The 27,873-nt window shown below is 41.4% G+C and overlaps 4 protein-coding genes across 4 annotated transcripts; all 4 read right to left on the reverse strand.

Annotated features, from left to right (window-relative positions):
* Positions 1–9,949: 9,949 nt before the first annotated feature.
* Positions 9,950–17,419, reverse strand: LOC135487883 (uncharacterized). Its single transcript, XM_064772070.1, has 11 exons — positions 17,230–17,419; positions 16,859–16,947; positions 16,300–16,611; positions 15,633–15,992; positions 15,223–15,357; positions 14,105–14,309; positions 12,429–13,779; positions 12,076–12,247; positions 11,547–11,639; positions 10,838–11,033; positions 9,950–10,584 (listed from the first exon to the last, which is right to left on the reverse strand). The coding sequence occupies exons 1-11, from the start codon at positions 17,417–17,419 to the stop codon at positions 9,950–9,952; spliced, it is 3,738 nt and encodes a 1,245-aa protein (XP_064628140.1).
* LOC135488439 (uncharacterized) lies at positions 16,556–20,548 on the reverse strand. The gene is made up of 6 exons (XM_064773048.1): positions 20,405–20,548; positions 19,845–20,087; positions 18,791–19,021; positions 17,230–18,113; positions 16,859–16,947; positions 16,556–16,611 (listed from the first exon to the last, which is right to left on the reverse strand). Exons 1-4 carry the CDS (start codon positions 20,478–20,480, stop codon positions 17,449–17,451), a joined length of 1,215 nt encoding a protein of 404 aa, XP_064629118.1. The 5' UTR covers positions 20,481–20,548; the 3' UTR covers positions 16,556–16,611; positions 16,859–16,947; positions 17,230–17,448.
* A 12-nt stretch (positions 20,549–20,560) lies between these two features.
* LOC135487884 (uncharacterized) lies at positions 20,561–25,472 on the reverse strand. The gene is made up of 8 exons (XM_064772071.1): positions 25,411–25,472; positions 24,947–25,189; positions 24,091–24,321; positions 23,291–23,521; positions 22,558–22,782; positions 21,805–22,041; positions 21,236–21,547; positions 20,561–20,709 (listed from the first exon to the last, which is right to left on the reverse strand). The coding sequence occupies exons 2-8, from the start codon at positions 24,984–24,986 to the stop codon at positions 20,561–20,563; spliced, it is 1,425 nt and encodes a 474-aa protein (XP_064628141.1). The 5' UTR covers positions 24,987–25,189; positions 25,411–25,472.
* LOC135488336 (uncharacterized) lies at positions 25,466–27,856 on the reverse strand. Its single transcript, XM_064772910.1, has 4 exons — positions 27,727–27,856; positions 26,867–27,094; positions 26,042–26,278; positions 25,466–25,820 (listed from the first exon to the last, which is right to left on the reverse strand). Exons 1-4 carry the CDS (start codon positions 27,842–27,844, stop codon positions 25,492–25,494), a joined length of 912 nt encoding a protein of 303 aa, XP_064628980.1. The 5' UTR covers positions 27,845–27,856; the 3' UTR covers positions 25,466–25,491.
* Positions 27,857–27,873: the final 17 nt, after the last annotated feature.

Raw genomic sequence — 27,873 nt, forward strand, 5'->3', positions numbered from 1 at the left:
TTTTTTATTCACGTGTGTGTTTGTCCTATGATCTCGTGCATCTAGTACCGAGCATAATACTTTATCGTCTATGGAATACAAAACAATCATAAAAACTAATTTTTGCTTCCATTGAAGAGAAATAAAATATTTTAACGACCACAGCGCATTGCCAATTGATGACGTCATCCTCCACATTAAAAATGTTGGCTTCTGAACTAACTGGCAAATTGCTATCAATAAAGTCAGCTGGGACGAGACTGTCAGTTGGGAGGGTATAAATCGTGGAAGGAACGCACCCGATTTCCCGCGCTATTTGCACAGTGATTCCATGGTTTACACTGAATATTACAAGGTTTATCAGTGTTTCCAAGGTTTCACTAATTCCATACTTTATCAACTACCGCAACGCAGAGTGTCACAGTGCACCCTAGTTTAACATTCGATCGTGACGTACGTACGTCAATGGAAGCAGCACCTTTTCGGTTACACGAGTGCATGGGTCTAAAGTAAAAAAGAATGAAAGTTTCGTCCATGTTAAAAATAAATCGCATTGCGATGTTGAATTGATCAATAGTCCCAGTGACTTCATTGCGGAATACCTCAATTTGTATTGCAGCATCGGCTGGCAGGGTTGTAGTGTTTTTGTGCACTTTACGCAGGGTAATCTGTTTTCTCTTCATAAAAAGTTCAACCCATCCAGCCGAGGCTTGAAAATCATGTAAGATTGGTCTTGTTTCAACGATTTCATTTCGCCGGGCATCTGTCAGACCACCCCACCAGGCATGGAAGAATTCCAAAGCCTTTTCTTGCAAGTACTGTACGGCGACGGTTTGGCGTATTTCACGTTGCTGGAGAAACCATTCATGAAGCTCATTTTCAACTTGAGGCCAGCAACCGATATCTTTCGGTTTCACCCTTCTACTTCTTCCTTCATTCCCTTGTTGTCCTCGTTCCAAGCTTGGTAAGTCCCATTTACTGAACGTGTGGATCGATATTTTGTAGTGGTTCGCGTATTCCGTCATGCTGGCCACCGTCCCATTCAAAAGGGCTGTCTGAAAGTCCTCTAGGTACCGAATTTTCCATGTGACGGAATAACTCCTTCTTCGCTTCGGAAGAGGTTCATCTGCGTTGTCCATGATGTCGGTATATGGCAGAAAAAGAGGCCAAGACTGGTTTATAAACTCACCGGGTTATGAAACATAGGCCTACTTAATTCAAAAGATGAAATCGATGTATCTGACACTTCTATTCCATGCATAATTTTATGTTGCCTTTTTGGAGTCACACAAGTACAAACAAGGTTATCAATTCATTAGATTGATTGAATTGCCCACTGAAAATAAAACCTCATTCACACTTTCCAAATGTCCTTTCATTCATTTTTTTCAGAAACACCCGTTGAAATCCAGTAATTGGCGTCAGTTTTTCCCAGAAATCATTTGAAGCAAGTTTACATCCTAGGTGGAAATCTACAAGTAGTCATGTAATGTTTAATGCCCATGTCCGCACGGCGCTCCGGACCTCTGACTTGCTATATGCACATAGCTATAAATTACCATGATCTAGTTAGTACAGGAAGGGGTATGGCCTGAATATATGGAACCCACCATAAAAAGGCGAAACTAGAGTATATATCTTTAATATGAATACGTATCATCATATTTGCCCAGAAAAAAACAGTGATTGGTTTCCATGGTAATGCCTATTGTGCAATGTTAATAGACAATACGTCGGCTTTAAACTTTAGTGCACACCGTAAAAATCCACTTAACAGAAAATTTAATGGCGTGTGGCTCGTATTTTGTGGTTTATCTTTGAATCCCACGACTTTGGTAAAATATGAGTTGTTGTTGGCAGCCAAAGTGTAATGAAAGACGGCCACCAGGAAGCCTGCTGGCAAGATGCTAAAATACTTCAATGTGAATTACTACAATTTCGACGTGTTCTTTGAATTTCGTCATTGATTTAAGTATTACTTCCATGAGTGCGGACTTGCCTTTTTTGGGTTTACAATGTGATCGCCTTTTTTCTGTCACTGAAGTTGCGTTGTCCATTGAATTCCTCCTTGAATTCGGTGATTATCCGCTTGCTTGTCCAAGCTTGTCTCTCATGTCCAAACCTCTTCTCCAACGCAAAATGTCCTAACTTTTGAACGCATAATGTCGAAACTTTCCCGAATAGCACTGCGTACTTTTCTCTCCACCGTGTTAGGAGGGATTTCACATATTTTTTACCTCGCAATGCGGACTACCCGCCGGATTGTGCGTCAAAGGGGCAGTCCACACAAGACAGTCAGCCTAAAAAGCCTCAAAATGGCCTGATCGATGGAGAACCGGAGCCTTGCAAAATGGCCCCATAGCCGACCGCGTAATTTTCAGAAAATACAGTGACCGTACTGCAGCGACCCCTAGCGTCATGACCTAATTAGCTCATGTCACCGTAAGTTTATGTTCCGCTTAAAATCATTAAATACGTATAAGATATTTATACTAAGTTCTAGACGGACTCGTCCCCTTATAATCTGATACCGAAGGTGTCCGCGTACTTAGGCAGAAATGCGTATACGGGTTGTATACCAGATGGCGGCACTACTGTGGAAGATACTTGTACTATCTACCAGGCGGACCATTCCCCTTAAAGGGACAATTTGGGCGTGTGATTTACCTGGCCAGGCGGACAATGTGTCAATTAAAAAAACGTCGTCCGACTGACTGATAGACCAAAATCCTTCGCAAACAAAGGGCATGATTCACAAAGGACACTTTGCGCCTCGCCTAAGTCTGCCAATAGCATTTTTTCGCGCTATTCACTCTACCCAGCCTGCGTAATTTTACGCGAATTGTAAAGTCTTACTTAAAAGACCAGTAAAGTAACTAAGGGCAATATTACCACGCCCTCGGCTGCCTAGTCACCTCCTATTCGGCACAACAGTTTCCATCATCAAATTGCACAAAAAAATGGAAAATTTCATAAACTGACGAAATTCTCACGTTTCTCCGATTTCATTTCCGAGTGAAGCCTCCCTGCTCCTTGCTCCCTGCAAGATAATTTTCCTGCATATCAATGCACTGTGATGCGCTGCGCAGGGTTTGAAATCTACAATCTGTCATCGATGACGTCAGATTGTAGCTGCGACACCCCGCTTCGGCGTCGAGCCAAGTTTGGCAAGTCAGGTATATTGAGAACCTTGTGACGACTCCTTGGTTGTCCTGGCATAGCCCCGCTACAGCGAGGGAGCTGCAAGTTGGACTTTGTTTACTGTCTGAGGCTAGAGTTACTCAGAGAGGATGTAGGCCATTTCTCGGTGAGGCGGGGGTGCTTGCAGAGGTTGCAGTTGATTCCACAGTTGATGATCGCCTATCACCGAACATCTTGAACCTCATGACCTATACTCCTATAAACACAGCCGGGTTTAAATCTTTATAAAGATGCAATAAACATGTGGTCAAGATGATCAACGAACAACGGTTTGATAGACTGACAACAGAATACATTTTACCTCATACATATATTTATTACGAAGGGAAATATCTACAACAGATATAGAGCATGCTTATAACAATGGTAAACGTTGTGCAGACACAAGAAAAGTTGATGATGCTGGTACATCGAAGCTAACTACTCTTATGATGCAAGGCACAGAAAATATAGGTGAAGAATACTGTAGACCTCAAAATTATTGCAATGTATCGAGGGCTTACATGAAGGGGGACTATCCTTATGAATGCACTTCGGCACAACCGGCAAAACAAGGCCAAGCATTCGGTCAATCTTGGGACATACCATGCAGAACTGTTTAAAATGGGGAGTAATTTTGACAAAAGATCAGCATCCATGCAACAGGGCCAAAGTTGAGTGGCAGTATAAGGGCCTCTAACTCTTAAACATTGCTTTTAAGATCTGGATTACGTATGGTAATAGTCCCCCTTTAAGGGTTTATAAGCAAAATTATATTCTTTAATGCATTTTCCATCAAAAAATATGAAGTCACAGTAAATGTTCCGGAAGGTCTAAGAGTTTGCGAATGATTAATGTGGTCTACAATATTGTAGTACAAATGTTCTATCAATTCATTCTAAGAGGCCACATGAGACGAGCCAATGATTGTGATACAGTCATGACCAGGGTAACCCGGTGACCTCCTCATTACCAAAAGGGCAATCTAGACTCAAAGACCTCAAAATCAACCAGGTTTGTTATAAAATTTTACGATAGCTTATTTGATAAGGAATGCGGGAGATTCTGAGCAGGTTTCAGAATCGAACACATGACAGCCGGCAGTGAACTTTTGACCTCTGTGACCTTCAAAAGCTATTGCCAATAGACTTGAAGTAGCTTGAAGTACCTATGTTTCAATTTCTTCTCAATAGTATGAAAAAAGCAATATTATTTTATGATTCCCATGCACGCAACAACCAGAAGAGAATAGGAAACACAGAATTATAGGAAATTTATGAAAAAATTACAGCTTCACATTCATTTGGTTTAAAATCAGAAACTCTTTACCATCCAATTCATTCAATTCAGAGGACAAGGGTACGACTATACTAAGATACAACTGTAGTTATTGGAGAAATATCTCAAAATGTTTATATTTGATATGTTTTTTTACATGTAGCGCGTGCTGTCATCAGATTATTTCAACTGCAGTTCATCATTTAATGGCCGCTACACTTTGATTTTTCTGATAAATGACCAGTAACAATATGTCGTTTAGTAATTCCAGTATATTTCAATGAATCAGGTCAGAACATTACACGACATAATGTATACACATAACAAATGTACGTCAAAACTGAAATTACCCAGATTCCGTACTAATTGCTCAGTTAACACCAGCATATTAACTTTTCAAATTTTTACGAAACTCTGAGACAAATTTTCACATAGATTGTAAATCAAACGGCGAATCACCAGCCCAAGCCTTCGAAGCGATACCAAATATAGTACTGAGTATAGGCTCCGAAGCGCCACCCAATGAAAAGGAAATCAAAAATTAATTTGTCTTTGCTTGTTTTCTTTGCATAGATCAGTGGGTTTTTTTTAAGCTTTGGCAACTTGCAGCTTGCAAATACCTAACTCATAAACCTTTTTTCCGCAAATTTTTGAAAGTTTGTGAATTTCGGGGAAACCCTGGCACAGGCATGGAGGTATTATAATTATAATTTATAATACCTCCATGGCACAGGCTAGTTACTTAAGGGGGGACTATAGGCAGGAGTAGAGGTGTTAATTTGGCAAGCTTTGCCAGGTGACTAACATAGTAGTGAGGGCCCTGTGTCATGTCCAATTCAGCACTATATATACCCGGTATACATTCTTCTTACAAACATGACTCATTTCAACGTACTGTGATATGTGAGAGACCCCTATTGGCGACTTTGAGTAACTTTATCTCACCTGCATAGCTACTGCCTATGTTTTCCCTTTAAAGCTGACATGCATGCATTAAAACGCCAAGCAGCCAGGTTAGAAAACACAAACGCCTTACCACCAAACGTCCAACTCCACTTGAAAATGAAACATGACAAACACCCAGTGACAGGTCCCGCTTGACTGCACAAACAACAAGTTTATTGACGAGACAGGTCACAGAGGCGATCCGGTGAAAAAAAAAATGAAACGTCCTTGGGACATTGCGCTGACTGGTGTTGATTTATTCCTAGATATTGTGACAGATTTGTACTTTGGTAGTTGACATGAATTAAAAGGCGTGGATGAAGGCTAGGGTTAGGGATTACTGTTGAAATATTGCCCAATTTAGCTATAGTCTACAAATAGAGAGGAGCTATCAGCATTCATGAGATATTGACAAAGTAAGGTTTTCAAAGATGGCTGCCTGGAGCCCAGAAAGTAGGTCAAATTAAAATGATTTTCGGTACGTCAGGTCATGCTGTCATAAGACATCCACACACCAAGTTTCAACCTCCCAGACTCAATGGTGAGCAAACGTGCCACCATCGTTGACGGACGCCGGACAAGACGTGACGACATAAGCTCACGCAGGTGAGCTAAAAATTAACAAGAGGCCCATGGGCCTGGCGCTCAGCTGAAATATATGCAAATCCGATAGATCTCTTTCAACCTCAGTTTTGGTTGACCGTAATGTCTATATATCAGGCAAACATTACACCAAAGTAAAAAGACTTTTCAATGGTCACCGAAATGCCACTTATTAGTCAAATCAAAGAGCCTGAGCCAGGCCGACCTTGAAAAGTAGGTCAAATCGAAAACCTAGGTGATATTATGTAATTGAGACTTACTGTTCGCCAAAATTTAAGTCACTCTGGATACAGCATGCAAAGGCTTTAAAATGACAAAAAGATATATTTTCAAGATGGCCGCCCACCATTTCATAAAAAAGTAAAGAAAATGAAATATACAAGTGAAAAAAGTAACAATTTAAAAGAATAAAAACATTTGACCCGAAGTGGGGTTGGAACCCACAACCTTCGGAGCCATACAAGAGCGGGAAATTCAAATCAAACTTAAAACTTTTTTCTGTAAACAGTATTTTCTTCCGGTGTTTATATATAACACCAGATTTGAAGTCTGGAAGGCATTCAAAACATGGCTGATGGTGGTTCAGAACATGGCGGACGGGCGTTAAGTCTTTTCTTACTTGACCGCTAGGGTCTTTATGCATGCATGTCAGCTTTAACTCAAACAACCCTGGCACCGACAGTGTTATAATCAGGTATCAATACATATTGTGTACAAACAACAATCAGTCATGCAAATTAAATAGAAGTAGGAATACAATAGATGCTAGGCCTTTGAAAAAAAATCAAAAACACAAAATCAAAACAATTTTGTACAAGGGGGGTACAAAAATTTGCAAATTCATGTGTAAGTACATGTACCCTAACAACTCGGCCACATTTACACAGGCTGAAAAAAATTTTTTTTTACAGACCTACTTAAGAGCAATACGACTTGGCCACATATTTGTTTTCATACAGGCTGAAAAAAAAATCTTTTACAGCCCTACTTAGAGTTTTGCTATCCCAGCCTTTTATAGCTGCCACCCTTTGAAAGGATTTATGGAATAAAATAACTCTAAATGAAAAATACCCTGTATAAAGCCAATAAATCTTGCAATGCAATAAGTTCTTTGAAAAGAGATCGTTCAAGTATTACATTTGAAGCGCGCGCACGGGGGGGGGGGTCTGCCATGCGTATGGCGAGTGTACAGGGGGAGGCTGTCTTCATCACCGGACATAATAAGATTTACATTACACTTTACAGATCAAAACTTTTGAAAATTTTGATTTTAGAAGAGCGGAGAAGTGATTTCCGGTTATCTGAGAGAGCAAATATTTCACTGTACATAGCAAGAAATCACAACAATAAAGTTTCTCATGTAAAAAAGAAATTCTTGAATCTTTTAGGGTAAGGACTGGTAGACTTTTTTCAGCGTACTAGTCTTGTACCCCAAGTTCCCTCTGGTGGAAACCCTGATTCATGGTAGCATTACTTAACTTTTTTGTTATTAATTTCTATAAGAATTTTACTCAAAATGTGTCCGTGTAGGAATTTTGTGATTTCATTAGGTCATTGTTACATCCTCGCACGCACCTTGTACGGAACATACAAGCCCATCTCTGCTTACAGACGTATGCACCTAGATCGGTCACTGTTTACATGTATATGGCATGCTTGCCTCTGTCAATTATACACTCAGCTTCAAGATGACAGCCAATTGATAGGAGTGCACTGGCCATTTTTTTATTTCAATGCATATTAACAACAATGAAGTAAACATTCACTATATACAACAGGAATACTGGTGTTCAACCAATCACAGGTTTTAAAACTACAAAACCACCTTTACCAACACAATACAACTACAAAAAATGACAGTTCAAATATGTACATATAAAACTCCAATCTACCCTGTTTAAACCGAAGGCCTTTTTTTCTAACTTGGTTTAAAGGAGATTTTTGCAAAAAACAAGTGTCGGAGGCAAAAAATCCACCTTCATACATCTGCTACAGTCTTCTACAACATTAGGGTGGGCCAATGAAACATCCCATGAATCAAGATAAACTTCATCTTTTCAATGAAGAATAACCAGGAAATTAGATTTTTTGGAGGTGTGCACTTATCACAAAATGAGGAAAACTACCCATTTTCAGATATATTTTACTAGAATGGCAAATTTTAGCATTGGCGATCCCGTAAAGCCAGTAAAAAATGGCCTAAGTTACAGTCCATCAATATACAATTTATCTTGAAATCATCACTTTTGATCATTCATTCAGCTGGTTTGAATCAAGTTAGGCACGGTCACATCCATTCTGACCCTATGAAATCGAAGCCAATAATGGATGTCTAAAAATGGTGACTTCAGCCTATGCAGAGAATAGAGCCAAGCACAAAATTTCATTCCACAGCTAGGGTATTAACATTTAATGTTCATCTGCCAAGTCCCAACAAGAAAGCTTCGAAATTAAAATGAGAACATTTCCTTTTCAATAACATTCGAACTGCATTATCAGATGTGACTAAAACATTGTGAGCTATGGTGGGGGGCTCAATGGTAATAGCACCATTGTCACCAAAGCTGAACACAAGCATATTTTCCATGTCTGGAACCTGTTTGATTTCTCTAAATTTCTCAATTATCCCGCATTCCCGCCCCCAGAGCCAGGAAAATATGCTTGTGCTGACAATAACCAATGCAGTTCACTGTGCATACAGAAATAATGAAAATAACTACAGAAAAGACATACACGTCAGAGATGTCCACCTAGCTCATGAGTCGAATTCGATCACGGTTTAATGAGCAAGGTGTCGACAATATACTCGAGAGAACTCGAATTCTATCACGGTTTCATGCCTTTAAAGAAACTATGTTTGGACGGATTTCCGTCACGAACAATACAACTTTCTTTGGCATGACTAAACGATTAAACCCCAGTGAAAATGTTCATACTCTAGACTATCTCAGGGATGTCCACCTAGCTCGTGAGCAGGGTGTCGACAATATACTCGAGAGAACTCGAATTCTATCACGGTTTCATGCCTTTAAAGAAACTATGTTTGGACGGATTGCCGTCACGAACAATGCAACTTTTTTTGGCATGACTAAACGATTAAACCCCAGTGAAAATGTTCATACTCTAGACTATCTCAGGGATGTCCACCTAGCTCGTGAGCAAGGTGTCGACAATACACTCGAGAGAACTCGAATTCTATCACGGTTTCATGCCTTTAAAGAAACTATGTTTGGACGGATTGCCGTCACGAACAATGCAACTTTCTTTGGCATGACTGAAAGATGGCAAAATACCAACAGTAGTCGGATTCATAAGTAAATGTCACTGCCCTTTCGGGTCACTGTGCAAAACCTACTGGGCCGATTTCTTCAAAGTTTGTTTTTTCTTGAAAATAATTTCGGGACCCAACACAATTTTCAGGTTAGAGATTTGCAAATCACGAAGAAAAAAATTGTCAACTTTGGAGCCCTTGGCCATTTTGGGGTAGGCCTGGACGGGCCCGATTTTTTTTTTAATGGATAGTTCCAAATGAAACTTGGCACCTTTGAAGATACACACGAAAAAAAAATTAACCTGAATGTGTCTGGAAAATGCATCCAGAAACAAGCAGTACAGAGGCGAAAATGTAAAAATCAATGCACTACGTCAATGTACACCAATACATACAAAAGAATTATTTCGTAACCATGGTTACTGAAATATGAAAATCCTCTTGGGTCTCGAAATTAGATTCAAAACCAAACTTTGAAGAAATCGGCCCAGTAGTTTTGCACAGTGACCCAAAATGGCAGTGACATTTACTTATGCATCCGACTATAGACCAACTGGGAATCGATCTAGTTTTATGCATTCAAAGTAGCAAACATTTGGAAGGGGATTGAACTTAAGTGAAAATCATGATACAGCACATGTTAGGCGGATTACCACCACAGACAATATTTTGGCATAATTGAAAGTATATCCCTCACAATCTTTGCTTGGCCTTTTCCATAATGGTGCTAGTAACCTTCATCTTATTTTTAATCAGGTGTTGTACCTTACTTTTGATTTGCATCCACGATCGTTGATTTAAGGTATGGTAGTTTTCAACAACTTTCTCAATATCAGCCTTTCGTGGCACCCTTTCATTTAGAATGCAGCGCTTAAAAGCATTTTGTATTATGCCTATGTCAGTATTCGACCATTTTACCCAGACCTTTTTACTGGGAATCTTTTTCTGAGCCTGTGGCTTTGGGAGGACCTTTTTAGGCAGTTTTGGCACTACTAAGCTGTCATTCCCAGAGTCAGTGCTTGTTTCAGACGATTCTTCTTTACAATCTTCATCAATCGTCGAGTCATCACGCGTATCATCATCGCTTAGATTATAAGTTGGTGTCTTTATACTCTTACGTTTTGGGTGACGCCACTCTTTGCCACCCTCAGCCTTCGAGTCGCTGCTGTTAATCGAAGTATCTGGTGATTCATGAGTTTCTGCACCTCTCTTTACAACTTTCTTATTTGGCTTTAATGGTTTTTGCTTTCGTGTCTTTTTCCCCTCTCCGTCACCTTTGGGTCCAGCTTGGTCGTCGTCACTCTCATGTTGAGCTGGCATATTAATATCTGAAATGTAACAAATATTATTTTGTAGAGATGGCTAGATCAGAATTATCGACATTTGAGTGGATGTGGTAGCATCATCGACATTTGCGTTGTTGCAGCTGTAGAATTTATAAAACGTTTTACATATTTACATGTTGAACGATACATTGGTCTGTTCAAAGTCGTGTTGTTGTTGCTGTTGTTGTAAGGGGAAAATAACTTGATCATTACATCAGTCATTAAGTAACTGAAGAAAAATCCGGTCTGAACTCACCATCAATGTGAATATCATTTAGGGACTTCCCCTGGAAATTTCCCGCTGTCCCGTTTTCAATTGCTAACAGCACCTTCGACACCTTTGCCATCTCAATCGTTGATTCATGTAGCCTATACGAATCCTTGTGCACCTCTACAGTGTGGCCCAGGTGATTCCCCAACCACTCAAGTTCACCAGGCTTCAAACCAAGTATCTGAAAAAACAGATGGGATAATCATTTGCATTAGCATGCTAAGATGGTTAAGAAATGGGAAAGTGTTCGTAGTATGCTATATTTTGGGAGAGTTGACTAACGAAACAGCAATATGCGTGGTCCGCAAATGAACCATAATACAAAAGCAGTGTGATGTGCATGGGGGGGGGGGGGCAATACGATTTTAACGGTAGGCATTATATCGTTAAACACTGATAAAATAAACCCCAGTATTTTGATGCTGCAAGCATTTAAATCCCCAGTATTTTGATGCAACCACTTAAATCTCAATGTCAGAGGTTCAAATCCCCTTCAACTCAATTGCAGATAATCACATGCTAACCAAGAACTCCACCAAAATGTTCGTCCATTCTAACTTTTCTCTTCTGTTATTGGAATGTCTGTTCAAGTGAAATCCATGATTTATGATTATTTACGATTTATGACAAGTATTTTCTCAATTGTCCATTACACACGTTATTCCAGTGACCTCCTATTTTAAATCTTCCTTACCTGGGTTACTGTCGCGGTGTATTTTCTTAGTCGAGTTGTCGAAATGAGATCCGGTCTTGTACACTCTGCGTCCTTGGCAAATCGATTGAGAACCTGTAAATAGGTAGGAGGGTTTTATATCCCGACCTCAACCGTGAAGAAGTTACCTCTTGACTAAGCAGGCAAAGAGAAGGGGGTCCCACGTCTAGTTTCAGGGGTCAAAACGGAGCCCGTAGAACGTGACGTACGGTTCATGAGAGTAGTGGAGGCACGAAAAAAAGGTTCTCCCTGCAAAAGGGCTAATGTGAAGAGACTTGGAAGAAGAAAAAATCTGCAAGTCTTTTTTCAGGGCCTTGGTGGTGCTCAGTCATGGGTGTTACAATGATGGCATCAACGGAATGCGCATATAGCTTCCACTTCCAGTTTTACCTCACTTGTCTCATAAGTTTTTGTCAGGATTTTTAATTGATCAGGGAACGTTAAAATGGAACAATGTCTTCGATCAGAATACTGTTCCCCTTTAACATCTTCTCGAACTGATGCAACCTACCTTCCAGGGGGATAGATATGAATTAGACCCAGGCACGGCAAAGAAATATTGGCCTGCCACGTTGCATTGAGATCGTTTCTCCACCAACAATTCCATCGGTCTAACCCATTCTGGTTTGAGAAGCAAATGGACCTTTCTGTATCTCTTGCCTGGTAACTGCACCATGTCCAGGCTGAAATATGAATAAGTACCGATATTTCAACCACCTTAAATGGGACGAAGATGACATACCACACCCTTGTGGAATGGGATTTTCAGACTTAGCTTTCAATCACTCGTTTAAAGTCCACAAAACGTTTCCTCAATAGCCGTCTAATTGTTATTGTGTATAAAATAAATTAAGACCCACTCACCTTTCCAAGAGTCTTTGCTCCAACTGGGAGAGGGAGAGAAGTATATCTTCATTTCTATTTTCCTTCCAGTTTGGTCTGTTCGTGAAACAACCAACGACCATTTTTGCCACTTCCCCTCCTCGCCTTTTGTTGAACAAGGTAACGATGGAGAAGATACCTTCCGACAGTCTTCTCCACGAATTCTCAGAAGGGGATTTCCTCAGCTCATCTTCCAAAACAACAATACTTCTGTCAAGAAATGTTCGAAGCTTAAGCAAGTCCGCTGTCACTGGAATTAACTCTACTTTATTGTATTTCTTTTCTTTGAGGCTTTGGAGCGCGTGTGACGAAACCAGTTCTGTCCATTCAGCATTGAAAAGTTGGAGAAATACGTGTGCTTCATCCGATTTGTCCTTGTCCATGGTTCTCAATCCGATGCCATGTTTGATGAGCGCACATTTTTTAAGCGAGTGGCCCAGTTGTAGTCCGATTGATGGAGTGTTCAGAAGGCTCACCCCCGCCATTGTTGTTTCTTTGCTAACACAACAAAGATTTCGGGTAGCCTTGACAGCAGAATCAAAGTGTTCTCCGCAAATTATTTCAGATAGACCGATGAATGGATTGTTCCTAAGTTGACGAAACTCCTGCAAGAATCTCCCAAGAAGGCGCAAACGTTGTGTTATGACTTTTTGTCTCTTCACACCAATTTTGTTCAACAAAATTGCCCCCAGCTTCAGTATTAATGTGTCCTTTTTTATGATCGTTTTCACCACATTACTTCTCATCGGACTGATTATAACACTGTGTAGATCGGCAAAGTCAGCCGAGTTAGGGTCTCTTCCTGTTGTTGCAGCATCAAGAAAGATACGACTTTGAATTTTAATCGAGTGTCCCTTGTATCCGTTGGCGTTTTTGTCATTGTCGTCATCCTCATCCTCGTCATCACCATCGTCACCATCGTCATCTCGACTGTCATCATCCTTACCACTTGATTTGGTGTTGAATTGGCAAACCCTTGCATGTCTCCATGCTTCATCTTCGTGAAGAAATGCAAGACAATGGATGCAAGGAATATATTCATTGGCATCTCGATGCTGTATTGGACGTCTTGCTACGATGAGTTCGCCTTCACCCTTTTGTAAAATCTTTACATTATGGTTGAAGTTTCCCTTTAACCTTATACGTTCCACTTCCTTCAGTTTAGTTTGCTTGTCAGTCAAATTGAAAATTCGAGCGACCTCAACCTCATCAACATGGCATTTTTCTAAATGCCTCGGGAACTTTGCCTTCAATTCACCACAGTAGAAACACGCCTGCCGTCTGTCATAGGGCCGATTTCCACCGTCCTTTTTCTGGTATGTTGGAACAGTCACTGAAAGAAAATGGAACAATTTCAATATGGAGTACTTAGAATATTTAAGGTGGAGTCACGTGGTTCCTTAATTCGTAGTGCAGGTGATGCATCAGAATATGCATATTGTTCTAGTGATGGAAGTTAGTCAGTACTAAGATGATGTTGGAACATGAACGGTCACATCTTGTTCACTGCCTACTATGGTGCAGTTGCGTTGAACGATGAACGTACCATTTAATTTCACTCGTTGACAAATTTGTGGTGGCGCTGCTGCTGCTACTATACGTGAAATATGTTGTCTGAAATATAATTTGAAATCGGTCTGTACAAATTGTGTACCAACCTGATGGAAACTTCGAAGGCAGTTGCTTTGGTGATTTGTCCATTTCGAGTTTTCCAGATGTTATGGCACCCTTCTCTTCCACAGATGAATGGCGTATACCATTAGTATCAAAACTGCCTTCCGAACAGGCTTCCGCCCTCAAATGGTCTAAATGGCTGACATTGACAAATAGTTCCGGGGCCAGGCATGGTTGTTTGTCATCATCCTTGAAAGAAATAGGCCTACAATGCATGATTCAGTAACTACCGAAAAACAAGAAAATGTCCGCATATCACGGTAACCGGAAAAACGCCGACCGACCGACCGACTGACCGACCGACCTTCCGACCTACCAACCCAAGGAGTTTCGTAGTTGAGTCACAGGTCTCATAAGTCAATGTGATATATCCAATCCACGATAGCAGGTCACGTGAAATGAAATAGTAAACAAGCGCACGTGCGCTGGTCAAATGACAACAAATGCATGTTGCGCGTTGCAGTTCATGCATTGCATCGGTCGAGACACTCGAGTAGAAAAACTACAGTGCATAGATTAGGCCCAAATCATTTTTTTATATCCACCGACCATGTAGACAAAGCATATCTTTAGAGTATCGTTATCAGTTCCTTACCGCGTGAACTCGTTTTCCCGGTATAATTGACTGGAGATGCTGCTGTCAGACACGTCGGACTCCATCACGTCCATTGCGCTGGGCACTACACAGATACATGTGCTATAGAGAAGCGAAAGGGATACTGCACTATGACGGTAGGTTGGCAGGTCAGTCGGTCGGTCGGTCGGTCGGTCGGCGTTTTTCCGGTTACCGCATATCACTGTGTGGACTCAATGTTTTCATTTTGAGTAGATCGAATGCCACAGTATAACATCGGTGAAGTACACCTCAATTATCAATGATAGGACCAGTCATGTAGACTCATGTGCATGTGTACTGAGGACGTTCTCTTGTGTCGGGTCTGCATAGCTAAATGAAAAGTCCAGGTCTTCACATTGTGGTAGTTTCATTTAGGTTTTCTCCCCCCCCCTGCGGCCCCTCGGCCACAACTTCCTTCACGTCACTGTTGCCCATCCCACTACTGTTATCCAACTCGAACATGCAATGAAAAATGTTTGAATTTACTTTGTTTGTGCTTTTTTTCCTTTCTTCCTTGGTTGTGGTGCTAATACTAATACCATCCTCTCCCTTGGATATGGTGCTGACATCATCTTCAGACATATCATCATAGCATGGTGCCTCAGACGCATTGCATTTGTTCTGCAAAATGTCATTAAAGATGATTAGATGGATTTTCTATGTAAATATTTCATGAAAGCTCCGAGAAAAGGTAGCAAAATAATTGAATTGGTGACAAGTTTTGGAAAGACATTGGGGAGATTCACTACTACCAACCCGAAGCACTGACTGCTCATGTGGGGGGGGGGGGGGTTAGTTAGCACCCCGACCCACTAAAATGCCTTTGAGAGATGAACGAATGTCCATAGTTACACGTTACACTTACAGTCAAATGGGTCAAACTCATCTGGACTCACCAAGTCGGTGTTAATGTATCCATCTTTCCTGGGTGGGTTGCTGCATTCCTCTTCAAATACATCATCACTTAACTCATCATCACTTGATTCATCTCGATCTATTTCTCCCCTGGTCGTATCATCACAGGAATCTTGGGTGTTTTCCCCTCTGGACCCGGGCTCGCTATCGTCTTCATCTACCACTTCCATTGAGGTTGAATTACTACCATCATCAACCGAACATTCCATCATTGCATATATGCAACCTTCATTATCTGGAGATCGATGAACATAGTCCTCCGCGGCTGAACTTTCACTTATTACTTGGCGATTACAATCAAGTTGTTGTTCAATGACAGCTGGTATAGGAGTTCGCTCAGCCTGCAAAACATGAAAAATGAATATAAAAGTTGATACAGTAGGAAATAATCGCCAATCTGGTCCTACCCTTCACCCCTTCATTAAAATCAGATCACGACTTTGTCAATGAAATGCTAGCATAACAAGACCAAACCATCATGCAGACACATTGTGAGTGTGGCATTGTCACTACTTTTTAAGCGCCAGCATTATCATAATCCCCTGAGAACTCTTGATTGATCAACAACGAGGCCAGCAATTAAGTATTAGGTTGGTTAACCAGTGAAATGTTCACTCCAAAAACGACATGGGAAGAGGAGGGGCTAACCTGCATAGTTTTATCCTTTTCCTCTGCCATGAATGAGTTGACGATATCTTCTAACAACCCTTGACTTGATTTCACATCTCTGCTCATTTCGTCATCGGCACAGCCATATCCCTCCGTAAACGAGGATGATGTATCCGCATCATTTTCCATGATGATTGAACTGGTACCATTTCCTATCAACTCTGTGATATGGCCACCTTCATTTTGTGGTTGGTGCGCCTCCTCTGAAAAGTTAAGACTGCTTGGTTCCATGTGATTGCCTGGATGAGTTGACGGGGTAGATGTGACAACTTGCATGACTTGATGATCATCCTGTTAAAGTGAAGATGGAAAAGCATGATTTGATGCTAATCCTGGTCAAAATGACAAGAGTTATGGTAATGGAACTTGGGTCACTTGCCTCCTTTTGTAACACCTTGCTTTCTTTTCCGAAGCTAGTGTTGACAGAAGTTGGGGACAGTGATCTGAACGTACTGAGGGAGTTGTTGGACCCAAGGGCCATTGTTTGTGGTTTGCTTTATCGTACACTTATAGAAAGGTTCCTATTTTGGATACTCACCTCAAAATCAAATAGGCTATCTGGGCTAAGAGGAAGAACCAGACTCTCAGGGGTGAGGGGAAGCAGCATGGAATGCAGGAGGGCGTTATCTGGAAGAAATATTTGCAAAAGCATATTTAGTTTGTTCGCAAAAGCATAGTGGTGTTCTAAATCGTTTTTACCCCCGCCCATGACATTCACTATGAATTCCTTATGTAGATCTGTGATTACTTTGCAGCAGTTCAGCAAAATTTCCCAAGAATACCTGTCGAAGGGCTACTGACTATTCATGCAACCTATGAAAGTCATCAGTACCTAGCAATAAAGTCACCATAACGACTCTGGTTGGAAATGCATTAGATAAGAAGTATTAGGCAAGACAATAACTGTACCTTTGGTATCTTCGCCTTCGGTTTCCTTGTCTCCTCTGCACATTCCATTTTGGCCAACCCCAGGTTTCGTGTTTCCAGGTATTCCTGATCGTTCATCTCCTGCTATTGTTGTTCCTTGGTCTACTTCTTCATTATGATCTACGTCCAGGTTTTGACCTCTTCCAAAACTTTCGTTTCCTGTTGCACTCATCCCATCAGCCAGCAAGGAATCATCACTGATTATAACCACATCTTTCTCATCAAGAGATGTTTCACTGAATAAAAAACACCTTCCTCGTCAAGAGATGTTTCAATGTCATCATCTTTGATAATCATCGTGTCCGAGGCTTCGTCTTCCCCAATACCATACTCTCCAGTCTCCTCGCTTTCTCCCGCAGGGCAGACATTGCTTTGTTCCTCAACCACTTCCCCTGTCCGATGTAGCTCATCCTTCTCATCATCAGACGTGGCATATTCGATATATTTTTCCATGTCAGCATCACTTTCACAACTGTAGTGATATTCCATGACCTCATTTGCATGAATTACATTACCACTGACTTCGTCGTTTACATCTCCATAATAATGAGTTACCTCCCTGGCATCTGCATCGCTGTCTTCAACCAACTCCTCAACCGGCTGTAACTCATCACTGCAAATTATTCCGTCCGACTTTTTGCCTTCTTTAGCTTCAGGCCTTTTTTCATCTCTGTACTTATCAGCCTCATGTAGCCCATCTCCTTGGTTTTTGTGAACAAACGGGGATACTTGGCTCTGTACCGTGGGAGGCATACTTTGGGTTTCTCCCAATGGAACCGTGCCTTGTGCTGAGCTGGCTCCAATATAGGTATTTTTCCTTTCGATAGCATTACTGGTCTGTTTGGGTGGTGGTCTGACCTTTTTACCTGTAATGAATTTTCATGTGTTTATGAATACCAGGGAACGACCGATACTGCATGTAATCGCAACGATGCTGCTGAGAGATGATATTGATGAGGTGAGGTGAGAGTGATATTTCAATTCGATGGTCTATCGTGTATATGCTTTAACGCGCATGAAGACTGATATGAGAATAGTCGAAAATGTAATTGGGGTTAAATTCATTCCCTCGAATTTCAAAGCTAATATCATCAACTACATAGGTGTTCATTATTTCTCCGTTTAGAAAAAAAGAGGTTGTTTATCTTTCGGTATCACTTGTTTATGCCGAATTATGATCGGAGAATTCATTTGTCTAAAACAGTGGTTTCCATATTCACGGCAAAGTGATTAGAATAAACAAAGAGTGAACCGCAATGTATATTTCTTAGGTTGCGCAACTTCTGTACACCCTGATGCCAGAGAATGCTGAGGAGTGTGGATCCGAGCAATCGGGACCTCATTCTATGATGACATACTTTCTCTTTTCTTAAAACTTTTGGAAATGTGTAGGAAGCAGTCCACTGTTTTGCATAGGCTGGGTTGCAGTTCTTCCGTCAATTGAATGTGAGTGTGTGATTGATTGAAAGGGCTGATTATATCATTAAGTAAGATGATTTATCAAACAAGTCAATGACATTTAGCAAAATATTGCTCTACTCACGTTTCCTAGCTTGCACAACAGCTGGTGTGCGAAACGCCACGGGGACCTGAGTAGTTTCACTGTGACCTGTAGGCATTGTAACAAACGGGGTTACTTGGCTCTGTGCCGTGGGAGGCATACTTTGGGATTCTTGCAATTGAGCCATGCCTTGTGCTGAGCTGGCTCCGATATGGGTCTTTTGCCTTTCGATAGCCATACTGGTCTGGTTGGGTGGTGGTCTGACCTTTTTACCTGTAATGAATTTGCATGTTTTTATGAATACAATGAAACGACTGCAACTGCATGCTATCACAACGATGTTGCTGATCGAGGTGATAATGACAGGACGAGGTGAGAATGATATGATTATTTGTTATTAATTACTTATACATGAAAGCTTACATGATATAGTCATCAATAAAATCGGGATTTAATTCATGCTTTCGAACTACAAAGTAAATTCAACACTCTGACGCCAGGGAATGCTGAGTAGTAAGGACTCGAACCATGGGATGCTGAGTAGTGTGGACTCAAACCATAGGATGCTAAGTAGTGTTGGAGCCGAACCATAGGATACTGAGTAAAGTTGACCCCAGGGAATGCTGAGTAGTGTAGACTCGAACCATGGGATGCTAAGTAGTGTGGACCCGAACCATAGGATACTGAGTAAAGTGGACCCCAGGGAATGCTGAGTAGTGTAGACTCGAACCATGGGATGCTAAGTAGTGTTTGACCCGAACCGTAGGATGCTTAGTAGAGTGGACCCGAGCAAAGGGATGCTGAGCAGTGCAGACCCGAGCAATGAAGACCTCATTCTCTAGGTACCTCTTTTGTTTTACTTAAAGCTTTAAAGAATGTGACTCTGTGTTTGTTCTGCTTTGAGCTGATCTGGATCTATAAATGTTTCCTTTACGTTTTATACTTAGACCGCAAGCCGGAAGGACCGACAGCATTAGACTGCCATTACTCGCAAGCCGGAAGGACCGACAACATGAGACTGCCATTAATCAACTAATCACTGAGATCACTCAAATGCGACGTGGCGACACAAAAAATCAAGACCACTGCTACTTACATTTTTTGGGCTGTATGGCTGTTGAACTCTCCATAGCCATGGTGACCTTTGAATTGCGAACCTGATCATTTGTCGTTTCAGATGGATCCTTCTTTTTCTTGCAGACTGGGGTAACGTGTCGCTGCGACTGAGCAGGGCCACTGGGGGTTTCTGGCAATGGAGCCCTGCCATGGCCTGAGCTTGATCTTCTCTGCCTCTTCGAAGCCCTATAGTCATGCGTTGGTGGTGGCTTCACTTCACTACCTAAAATAAAATGCACATAAACATTAAGCATTAAGCATTACTTTTCATTCTCTGACCGCTGCACTTCAGTGCTGTTCCCTGAACAAGAAATATATGTTAATATGCAGTTTTGTGCATGCAGTAGGAAGCCTTTGTTACCATTTAAGGAGACCAGGTCTGAGTTGCCCATTGGTCAGAGTTGTTTTGTAGATGTCCTCCACTGATAGAGGGGCACTCACAGTGGTCTTACGCAGCACACCAGGGGCAAGGAGTGGCCTTCAGTAGCACACCAGCAGATCTAAATTTGCAACATTTTTTTGTCTGGAAAGAGAGCTTACTTTTCTTAAGCTGCACCTCTACTGTACTTTTCGGCACCGTGGGGACCAGGGTATTTTGAGCAACATAGTCCTGCATCGTCGTAGTCTTCGGTACACGCTCCTTTTTCCTTATGACTTGGCAATGTCCATGTGCTAGAGCAGATGAACGTGGACTCTCTAGTACTTTATGCGATGTTGTTTCTCCAACTTGGAGGCTATTTGGTCGCTTGTTGACCTCATCAGGGCTGGCTTGTAGCCAATTGCGGTCATCATTTGATTTTTGGAAGCTGTTTTGTCCTGGGTTGTTGTTTCTTCTATTTTTCTACCTAAAAATAAATTAGATGCATCAACATGATGATAAGCAATAAGCATTATGTTTCATACTAACAAACCATTTATTTGGGTCAAAAAGGTGATAATCGGTGACAAGCGGGAGTGAACACATGGCCATGAGAAAGATCTTTCAAATTGAATATGTCAGACAACTATGCTGATTACGCTTGAGTCAGTTTATTTAACATATACACCAATGCTACCAGAGTGTGCATTTTCAGAGTTTTTCGGAACACGAATGACTTATGCACTAACTTTAACCCTTCCCCAGTTGATGATTCTGGTTATTCATGTGCATCATCATTCATAATGCTCGCAAATGTAGTCTAGGGAGTCCTAGCCATAGCGCGCACTGATACTTCATCATCGAATGATGGGATGTTTTCTCTGCGAGGTCTATCTAACATTGATATTTGCCATTAGATCGATCACATTTATAGGACCGAAAGAAAGAAATGATCAGGGATTTTAGTTGCTCAACTACAATCTATCATTTGCTTATATCTATCCTTTGCCTACCTTTAACAGACACTCGGCGGTGAAAGTCCTCCAAAACAATATCTGCAAGAAGAGTGAACACATGGCCACTGTCATTAATGTTTTGAAGATCGTTCCTAACCCGCAGAAGAAGTTGCAATGTGAAGTAATCAACATCATATAGATCTGCATATTTAATTTGGTTCTTTGTTTTCTGCTGCATTTCATCATCCTCATACAGCAAACGTTGATGTCCAGCTTTTGAAGACTGCTTGGCATCCCTAGTAAAGCTACACAATCGTCCATTTGTTTCTATTTCATCCAGGTAGAAATTTATCAAACCGTGCAGTCGGTCTGAAAATCGAAAAAAATATCATTTGAATTTCCTTCATGTCTATTTCCATCATTAATCAACAATGAAGTCATCATCCATATTGGAGTCTGCAAATGTGAGATAGTGTCAATTACATTTTGTGCGCTTTGAGGGTTGTTTTTGTTGAAATGAGTGTTACGGTCGATTGCAAGTCAACCTATAAAATTTGCATCCATGCAGCCTGTGGAAAGACGGTTCAGAAACTGATGACCAATAGCAAAACAGAACTGTTACTTACATTTCTTCGGCTGCAGAACTGCCAATCCCTCCGACGGCATGCCAACCTTAGCCTCTGCCCATTTCGACATAGCTTCCTTTTTTGGGGGAATTGGAGGAACGTATATCTGTGCCTGCTCATACGAACTGGGCGATTCAGGCAATTGAGCCATGCCTTGGGCTGAACTGGATCTAACATTGATCGGTTGTTCTTTTAAAGTTGCATTATTCTGGGATGGTGGTACTTTGACATTCGTTCCTAAAATGAAGTTGTAATAGAAATGTAAGCCTACGATTGTAACAAAAGTAGGTGACTAGATCTAGGAGGAATGCATTGGGCACATATACAATTTAATACACTGATCTAAGTCGACCCTTCAGAGGTGACCTCCAATATCCAATAACAAACTGGGAGCCAAGTTGAGTGCCTTTACGATATTTAGCACACAATGTTTTCAATTATCAGTAAAAGGGCATATAGATGTTGAATTGCTGTGCTTTAAAGGCGGTACGCTCACCAGCCCCAAGTAAGGGTCAGGGTTTGGTCGTGTGTGTTCTTGGGTTCCCTGGCTTCAAATCCAAAAGTGGTGTGCCAGGCAAAAAAGGCCTCTCGGAAATAATTGATTGCTTCTCTGATTTGAATATGGGCTGGGTGACATCTGTCCATTGGATGTGATTGTGCTATTGATTGAAAGGACTGATGATATCAGTTAGACAAGTAAGATGACTTATAAAAACAAGTCAATGAAGATTAGCAAATGATTGCTCTACTCACGTTTCTTAGCTTGCAGAACAGCTGGTGTGTAAGACGCCACAGATACCTGAGTAGTTTCACTGTGACCCGTGTGCATTGTAACAGAATGGGTAACTTGGCTCTCTGCCATGGGTGGCATACTCTGGGATTCTTGCAATGGAACCGTGCCTTTTGATGAGCTGGCTCCGATATAGGTCTTTTGCCTTTCGATAGCCATACTGGTCTGGTTGGGTCTGACCTTTTTCCCTGTAATGAATTAACACGTGCCTATGAATACCAGGAAACGACCGATACTGCATGTAATCAGAACGATGTGGCTGTTAGAGGTGATGTGCTATTGACAAGGTGAGGTGAGAGTAATATTTCTGTGATTGTCTATGCCTTTAGGAACTTGAAAACTTACATGAAAACAGTCATAAATGTAATTGGGATCAAATCACTTTCTTTGATTTTTGACCAACTAGGTGCTCATTATTTCTCCGTTCAGACAACAACAGGTTGTTGATCGACGACTTCATTCGTCTAAAATAGTGATTTCTATATTTGCTGCAAAGCGATAAGGATAAACATGGTCGAACCACTATTTGAATTTCTTAGGTTGCGCAAGGTCTATACACTCTGATGCCAGGGGATGCTGAGTTGAGTGGACCCGAGCATTCTGGTGACCCACTTTCTCTTTTCTTCAAACTTTTGGAAATGTGCGGGAAGCAGTTAAACAAGTCAATGACGATTAGCAAAGGATTGCTTTACTCACGTTTCTTAGCTTGCACAACAGCTGGTGTGTGAGACGCCACGGGGACCTGAGTAGTTTCACTGTGACCCGTGTGCATTGTAACAAATGGGGTAACTTGGCTCTGTGCCAGGGAACGCATGCTTTGGGGTTCTTGCAATTGAGCCATGCCTTGTGCTGAGCTGGCTTCGATATTGGTCTTTTGCCTTTCGATAGCCATACAGTGCTGGCTGAGCGGTTGTCTGACTTTTTTACCTGTAATAAATATACATCTACTTATGACAACCAGGAAACGACCGATACTGTATGTTATCACAACGAAGTGGTTGATAGAGGTGATGTTCTATTGACAAGGTAAGGTGAGAGTAATATTGTCTTTGCATCATCGTTCATGAGGACTGACAAGAAAAAGGTCATGACCGTAATCGGGGTTGAATTCATTCCCTCGCATTTTGCAGCAAATTATACCAAACAAGTAGCTCATTATTTCTCCATTTAGACAACAAGAGGTTGTTGATCAACGACTTGTCTTGTATTTGTCTAAAACATCTATACGCTCGATGATGTAATTTTACAGCCAGGGGATGCTGAGTAGAGTGGACCCGAGCAATTAAAACATCATTCACTGGTGACCCACTTTCTCTTTTTTCTTCAAACTTTTGGAAATGTGTAGGAAGCAGTCCACTGTTTTGCATAGGCTGGGTTGCAGTTCTTCCGTCAATTGAATGTGAGTGTGTGATTGATTGAAAGGGCTGAATATATCATTAAGTAAGATGATTTATCAAACAAGTCAATGACATTTAGCAAAATATTGCTCTACTCACGTTTCCTAGCTTGCACAACAGCTGGTGTGTGAGACGCAACGGGGACCTGAGTAGTTTCACTGTGACCTGTAGGCATTGTAACGAACGGGGTTACTTGGCTCTGTGCCGTGGGAGGCATACTTTGGGATTCTTGCAATTGAGCCATGCCTTGTGCTGAGCTGGCTCCGATATGGGTCTTTTGCCTTTCGATAGCCATACTGGTCTGGTTGGGTGGTGGTCTGACCTTTTTACCTGTAATGAATTTGCATGTTTTTATGAATACAATGAAACGACTGCAACTGCATGTTATCACAACGATGTTGCTGATCGAGGTGATATTGACAGGGTGAGGTGAGAATGATATGATTCTTTGTTATTAATTACTTATACATGAATGCTTACATGAAAATAGTCATCAATAAAATCGGGATTAAATTCATGCTTTCGAACTACAAAGTAAATTCAACACTCTGACGCCAGGAAATGCTGAGTAGTAAGGACTCGAACCATGGGATGCTGAGTAGTGTGGACTCGAACCATAGGATGTTGAGTAGAGTGGACCCGAGCAAAGGGATGCTGAGCAGTCAGTGCGGACCCGAGCACTGAAGACCTCATTCTTTAGGTACCTCTTTTATTTTACTTAAAGCTTTAAAGAATGTGACTCTGTGTTTGTTCTGCTTTGAGCCGAACTGGATCTATAAATGTTTCCTTTACGTTATATACTTAGACTGCAAGCCGGAAGGACCGACAACATGAGACTGCCATTATTCGCAAGCCGGAAGGACCGACAACATGAGATTGCCATTAATCAACTCATCACTGAGATCACTCAAATGCGACGTGACGACACAAAAAAATCAAGACCACTGCTACTTACATTTTTTGGGCTGTATGGCTGTTGAACTCTCCATAGCCATGGTGACCTTTGAATTGCGAACCTGATCATTTGTCGTTTCAGATGGATCCTTCTTTTTCTTGCAGACTGGGGTAACGTGTCGCTGCGACTGAGCAGGGCCACTGGGGGTTTCTGGCAATGGAGCCCTGCCATGGTCTGAGCTTGATCTTCTCTGCCTCTTTGAAGCCCTATAGTCATGCGTTGGTGGTGGCTTCACTTCACTACCTAAAATAAAATGCACATAAACATTAAGCATTAAGCATTACTTTTCATTCTCTGACCGCTGCACTTCAGTGCTGTTCCCTGAACAAGAAATATATGTTAATATGCAGTTTTGTGCATGCAGTAGGAAGCCTTTGTTACCATTTAAGGAGACCAGGTCTGAGTTGCCCATTGGTCAGAGTTGTTTTCTCATAGATGTCCTCCACTGAAAGAGGGGCACTCACAGTGGTCTTACGCAGCACACCAGGGGCAAGGAGTGGCCTTCAGTAGCACACCAGCATATCTAAATTTGCAACATTTTTTTTTCAAGTCTGGAAAGACAGCTTTCTTTTCTTTGGTTGCACCTCTACTGCACTTTTCGGCACCATGGGGACCAGGGTAGTCTGAGAATTATAGTCATGCGTCCTGGAAGTCTTCGGTACACGTTCCTTTTTCTTTAAGACTTGGCAATGTCCATGTGCGAGAGCAGATGAAAATGAACTCTCTGGTACTTTAATGAGATGTTGTTTCTCCAACTTGGAGGCTACTTGGTCGCTTGTCGACTTCATCAGGGCTGGCCTGTAGTCGATTTCGGTCATCGCTTGATTTTCGGACGCCGTTTTGTCCTGGGTTGTTGTTGCTTCTATTTTCCTACCTAAAATTTAATTAGATGCATCAAGCATAAAGCATTATGTTCTTTACTTACAAACTATTTCTCCTGGTCTAAAAAATGATAATCGGTGACAAGTGGGAATATTGACTACTGATTAGTTGATTAATGGAACGCTAAAAAAAAGAGCATATTAAGGAAAATCTTTCAAATTGAATATGTTTGACAACAATGCTGAATATTAGCAAAATTAAACTGCTACTTACCTTTCTGAGTCTGCACAACTGCCGATCCCTCTGATGACATGGGGACCGTAGCCTCTGCGAACTTCGATATAGTTTCCCTTTTCTTGAGAATCAAAGGAACGCGTATTTGTGCCTGGTCATACAAACTGGGCGATTCAGGCAATTGAGCCACGCCTTGGGCTGAACTGGATCTAACATCGGTCTGCTGTTCTTTTAAAGTTGCATTATTCTTGGATGGTGGTACTTTGACATTCGTTCCTAAAATAAAGTTGTAGTAATATTGTTAGCCTAAGATTGCAGGTGACTAGATCTAGGAGGAATGCATTAGGCACATATACAACTTGATACACTGATCGAACTCGACTCCTCAGCGGTGACCTCCAATGTCTAACAGACTGGGAGCCCAGTTTAGTTCGTTTACATTATTTACCACACAATGTTTTCATTTATCAGCAAAAAGTCCTCAGCGGTGACCTCTAATGTCTAACAGACTGGGAGCCCAGTTTAGTTCGTTTACAATATTTACCACACAATGTTTTCATTTATCAGCAAAAAGTCATTACTAATAGATTTTGCATTCCTGGGCTTCAGAGACGGTACGCTCACCAGCCCCCCAGTCAGGCTTGGGGTGTGGTCGTGTGTGTTCTTGGGTTAGTGGTGTGCCAGGCAAAAAAAGGCCAATCGGAAATAATTGATTGCTTCAATGATTTGAACATGGGCTGGGCGACAGTACATCTGTCAATTGGATGTGATTGTGTAATTTATTGAAAGGACTGATGATATCAGTCGGTGAGATGACTTACAAAAACAAGTCAATGGCGATTAGCAAATGATTGCTCTACTCACGTTTCGTAGCTTGCGCAAGAGCAGGTTTGTGTGACGCCACGGGGACCTGAGTAATTTCACTTTGATCCCTGTGCATTGTAACAAATGGGGTAACTTGGCTCTGCGCTGAAGGCATTCTTTGGTTTTCTCCCAATGGAGCCGTGCCTTGTGCTGAGCTGGCTCCGATATAGGTATTTTGCCTTTCGATAGCCATACTGGTCTGGTTGGGTGGTGGTCTGATTTTCTTACCTGTAATGAATAAACATGTGCTTACATGGCTTGTGAATACCAGGAAACGACCAATACTGCATGTAATCACAACGATGTTGCTGATTAAGGTGATATTGACAAGGTGAGGCGAGAGTGATAATTCTGTGATTGTCTATGCTTTAACGTACATAAAAACTCATACGAAAACAGTCATTAACGTAATCGAATTCATATCTTCGATTTTTTAAGTAAATTTTAACCAACTAAGTGAAGTGCTCATTATTTCTCCGTTTAGACAACAAGAGGTTGTTGATGTAGGATTTAATTTGTCTGACACAGTAATTTCCATATGTGCTGCATAGTGATAAGGAAAAACAAGTAGTGAGCCGCTATTCATATTTCTTAGGCTGGTCAATTAACTTCTATATACTCTGATGCCAGGGGATGCTGAGTAGTGTGGACCCGAGCAATTGGGACCTCATTCTCTGGTGACCCACTTTCATTTTTTTTAAAGTGTAGGAAGCAGTTAACTGTTTCGCATGGGCTGGGTGGCAGTACATCTGTCAATTTGATGTGATTGTGTTATTGATTGAAAGGGCTGGTGATATCAGTTAGTAAGATGATTTATCAAAACAAGTCAATGACATTTAGCACAATATTGCTCTACTCACGTTTCTTAATTTGCACAACAGCTGGTGTGTGAGGCGCCACGGGGACCTGAGTAGTTTCACTGTGACCTGTAGGCATTGTAACAAACGGGGTAACTTGGCTCTGTGCCGTGGGAGGCATACTTTGGGTTTCTCCCAATGGAACCGTGC

Source organism: Lineus longissimus, chromosome 5, assembly GCF_910592395.1.
Source record: "Lineus longissimus chromosome 5, tnLinLong1.2, whole genome shotgun sequence".
Classification (NCBI taxonomy): Eukaryota; Metazoa; Nemertea; class Pilidiophora; order Heteronemertea; family Lineidae; genus Lineus; species Lineus longissimus.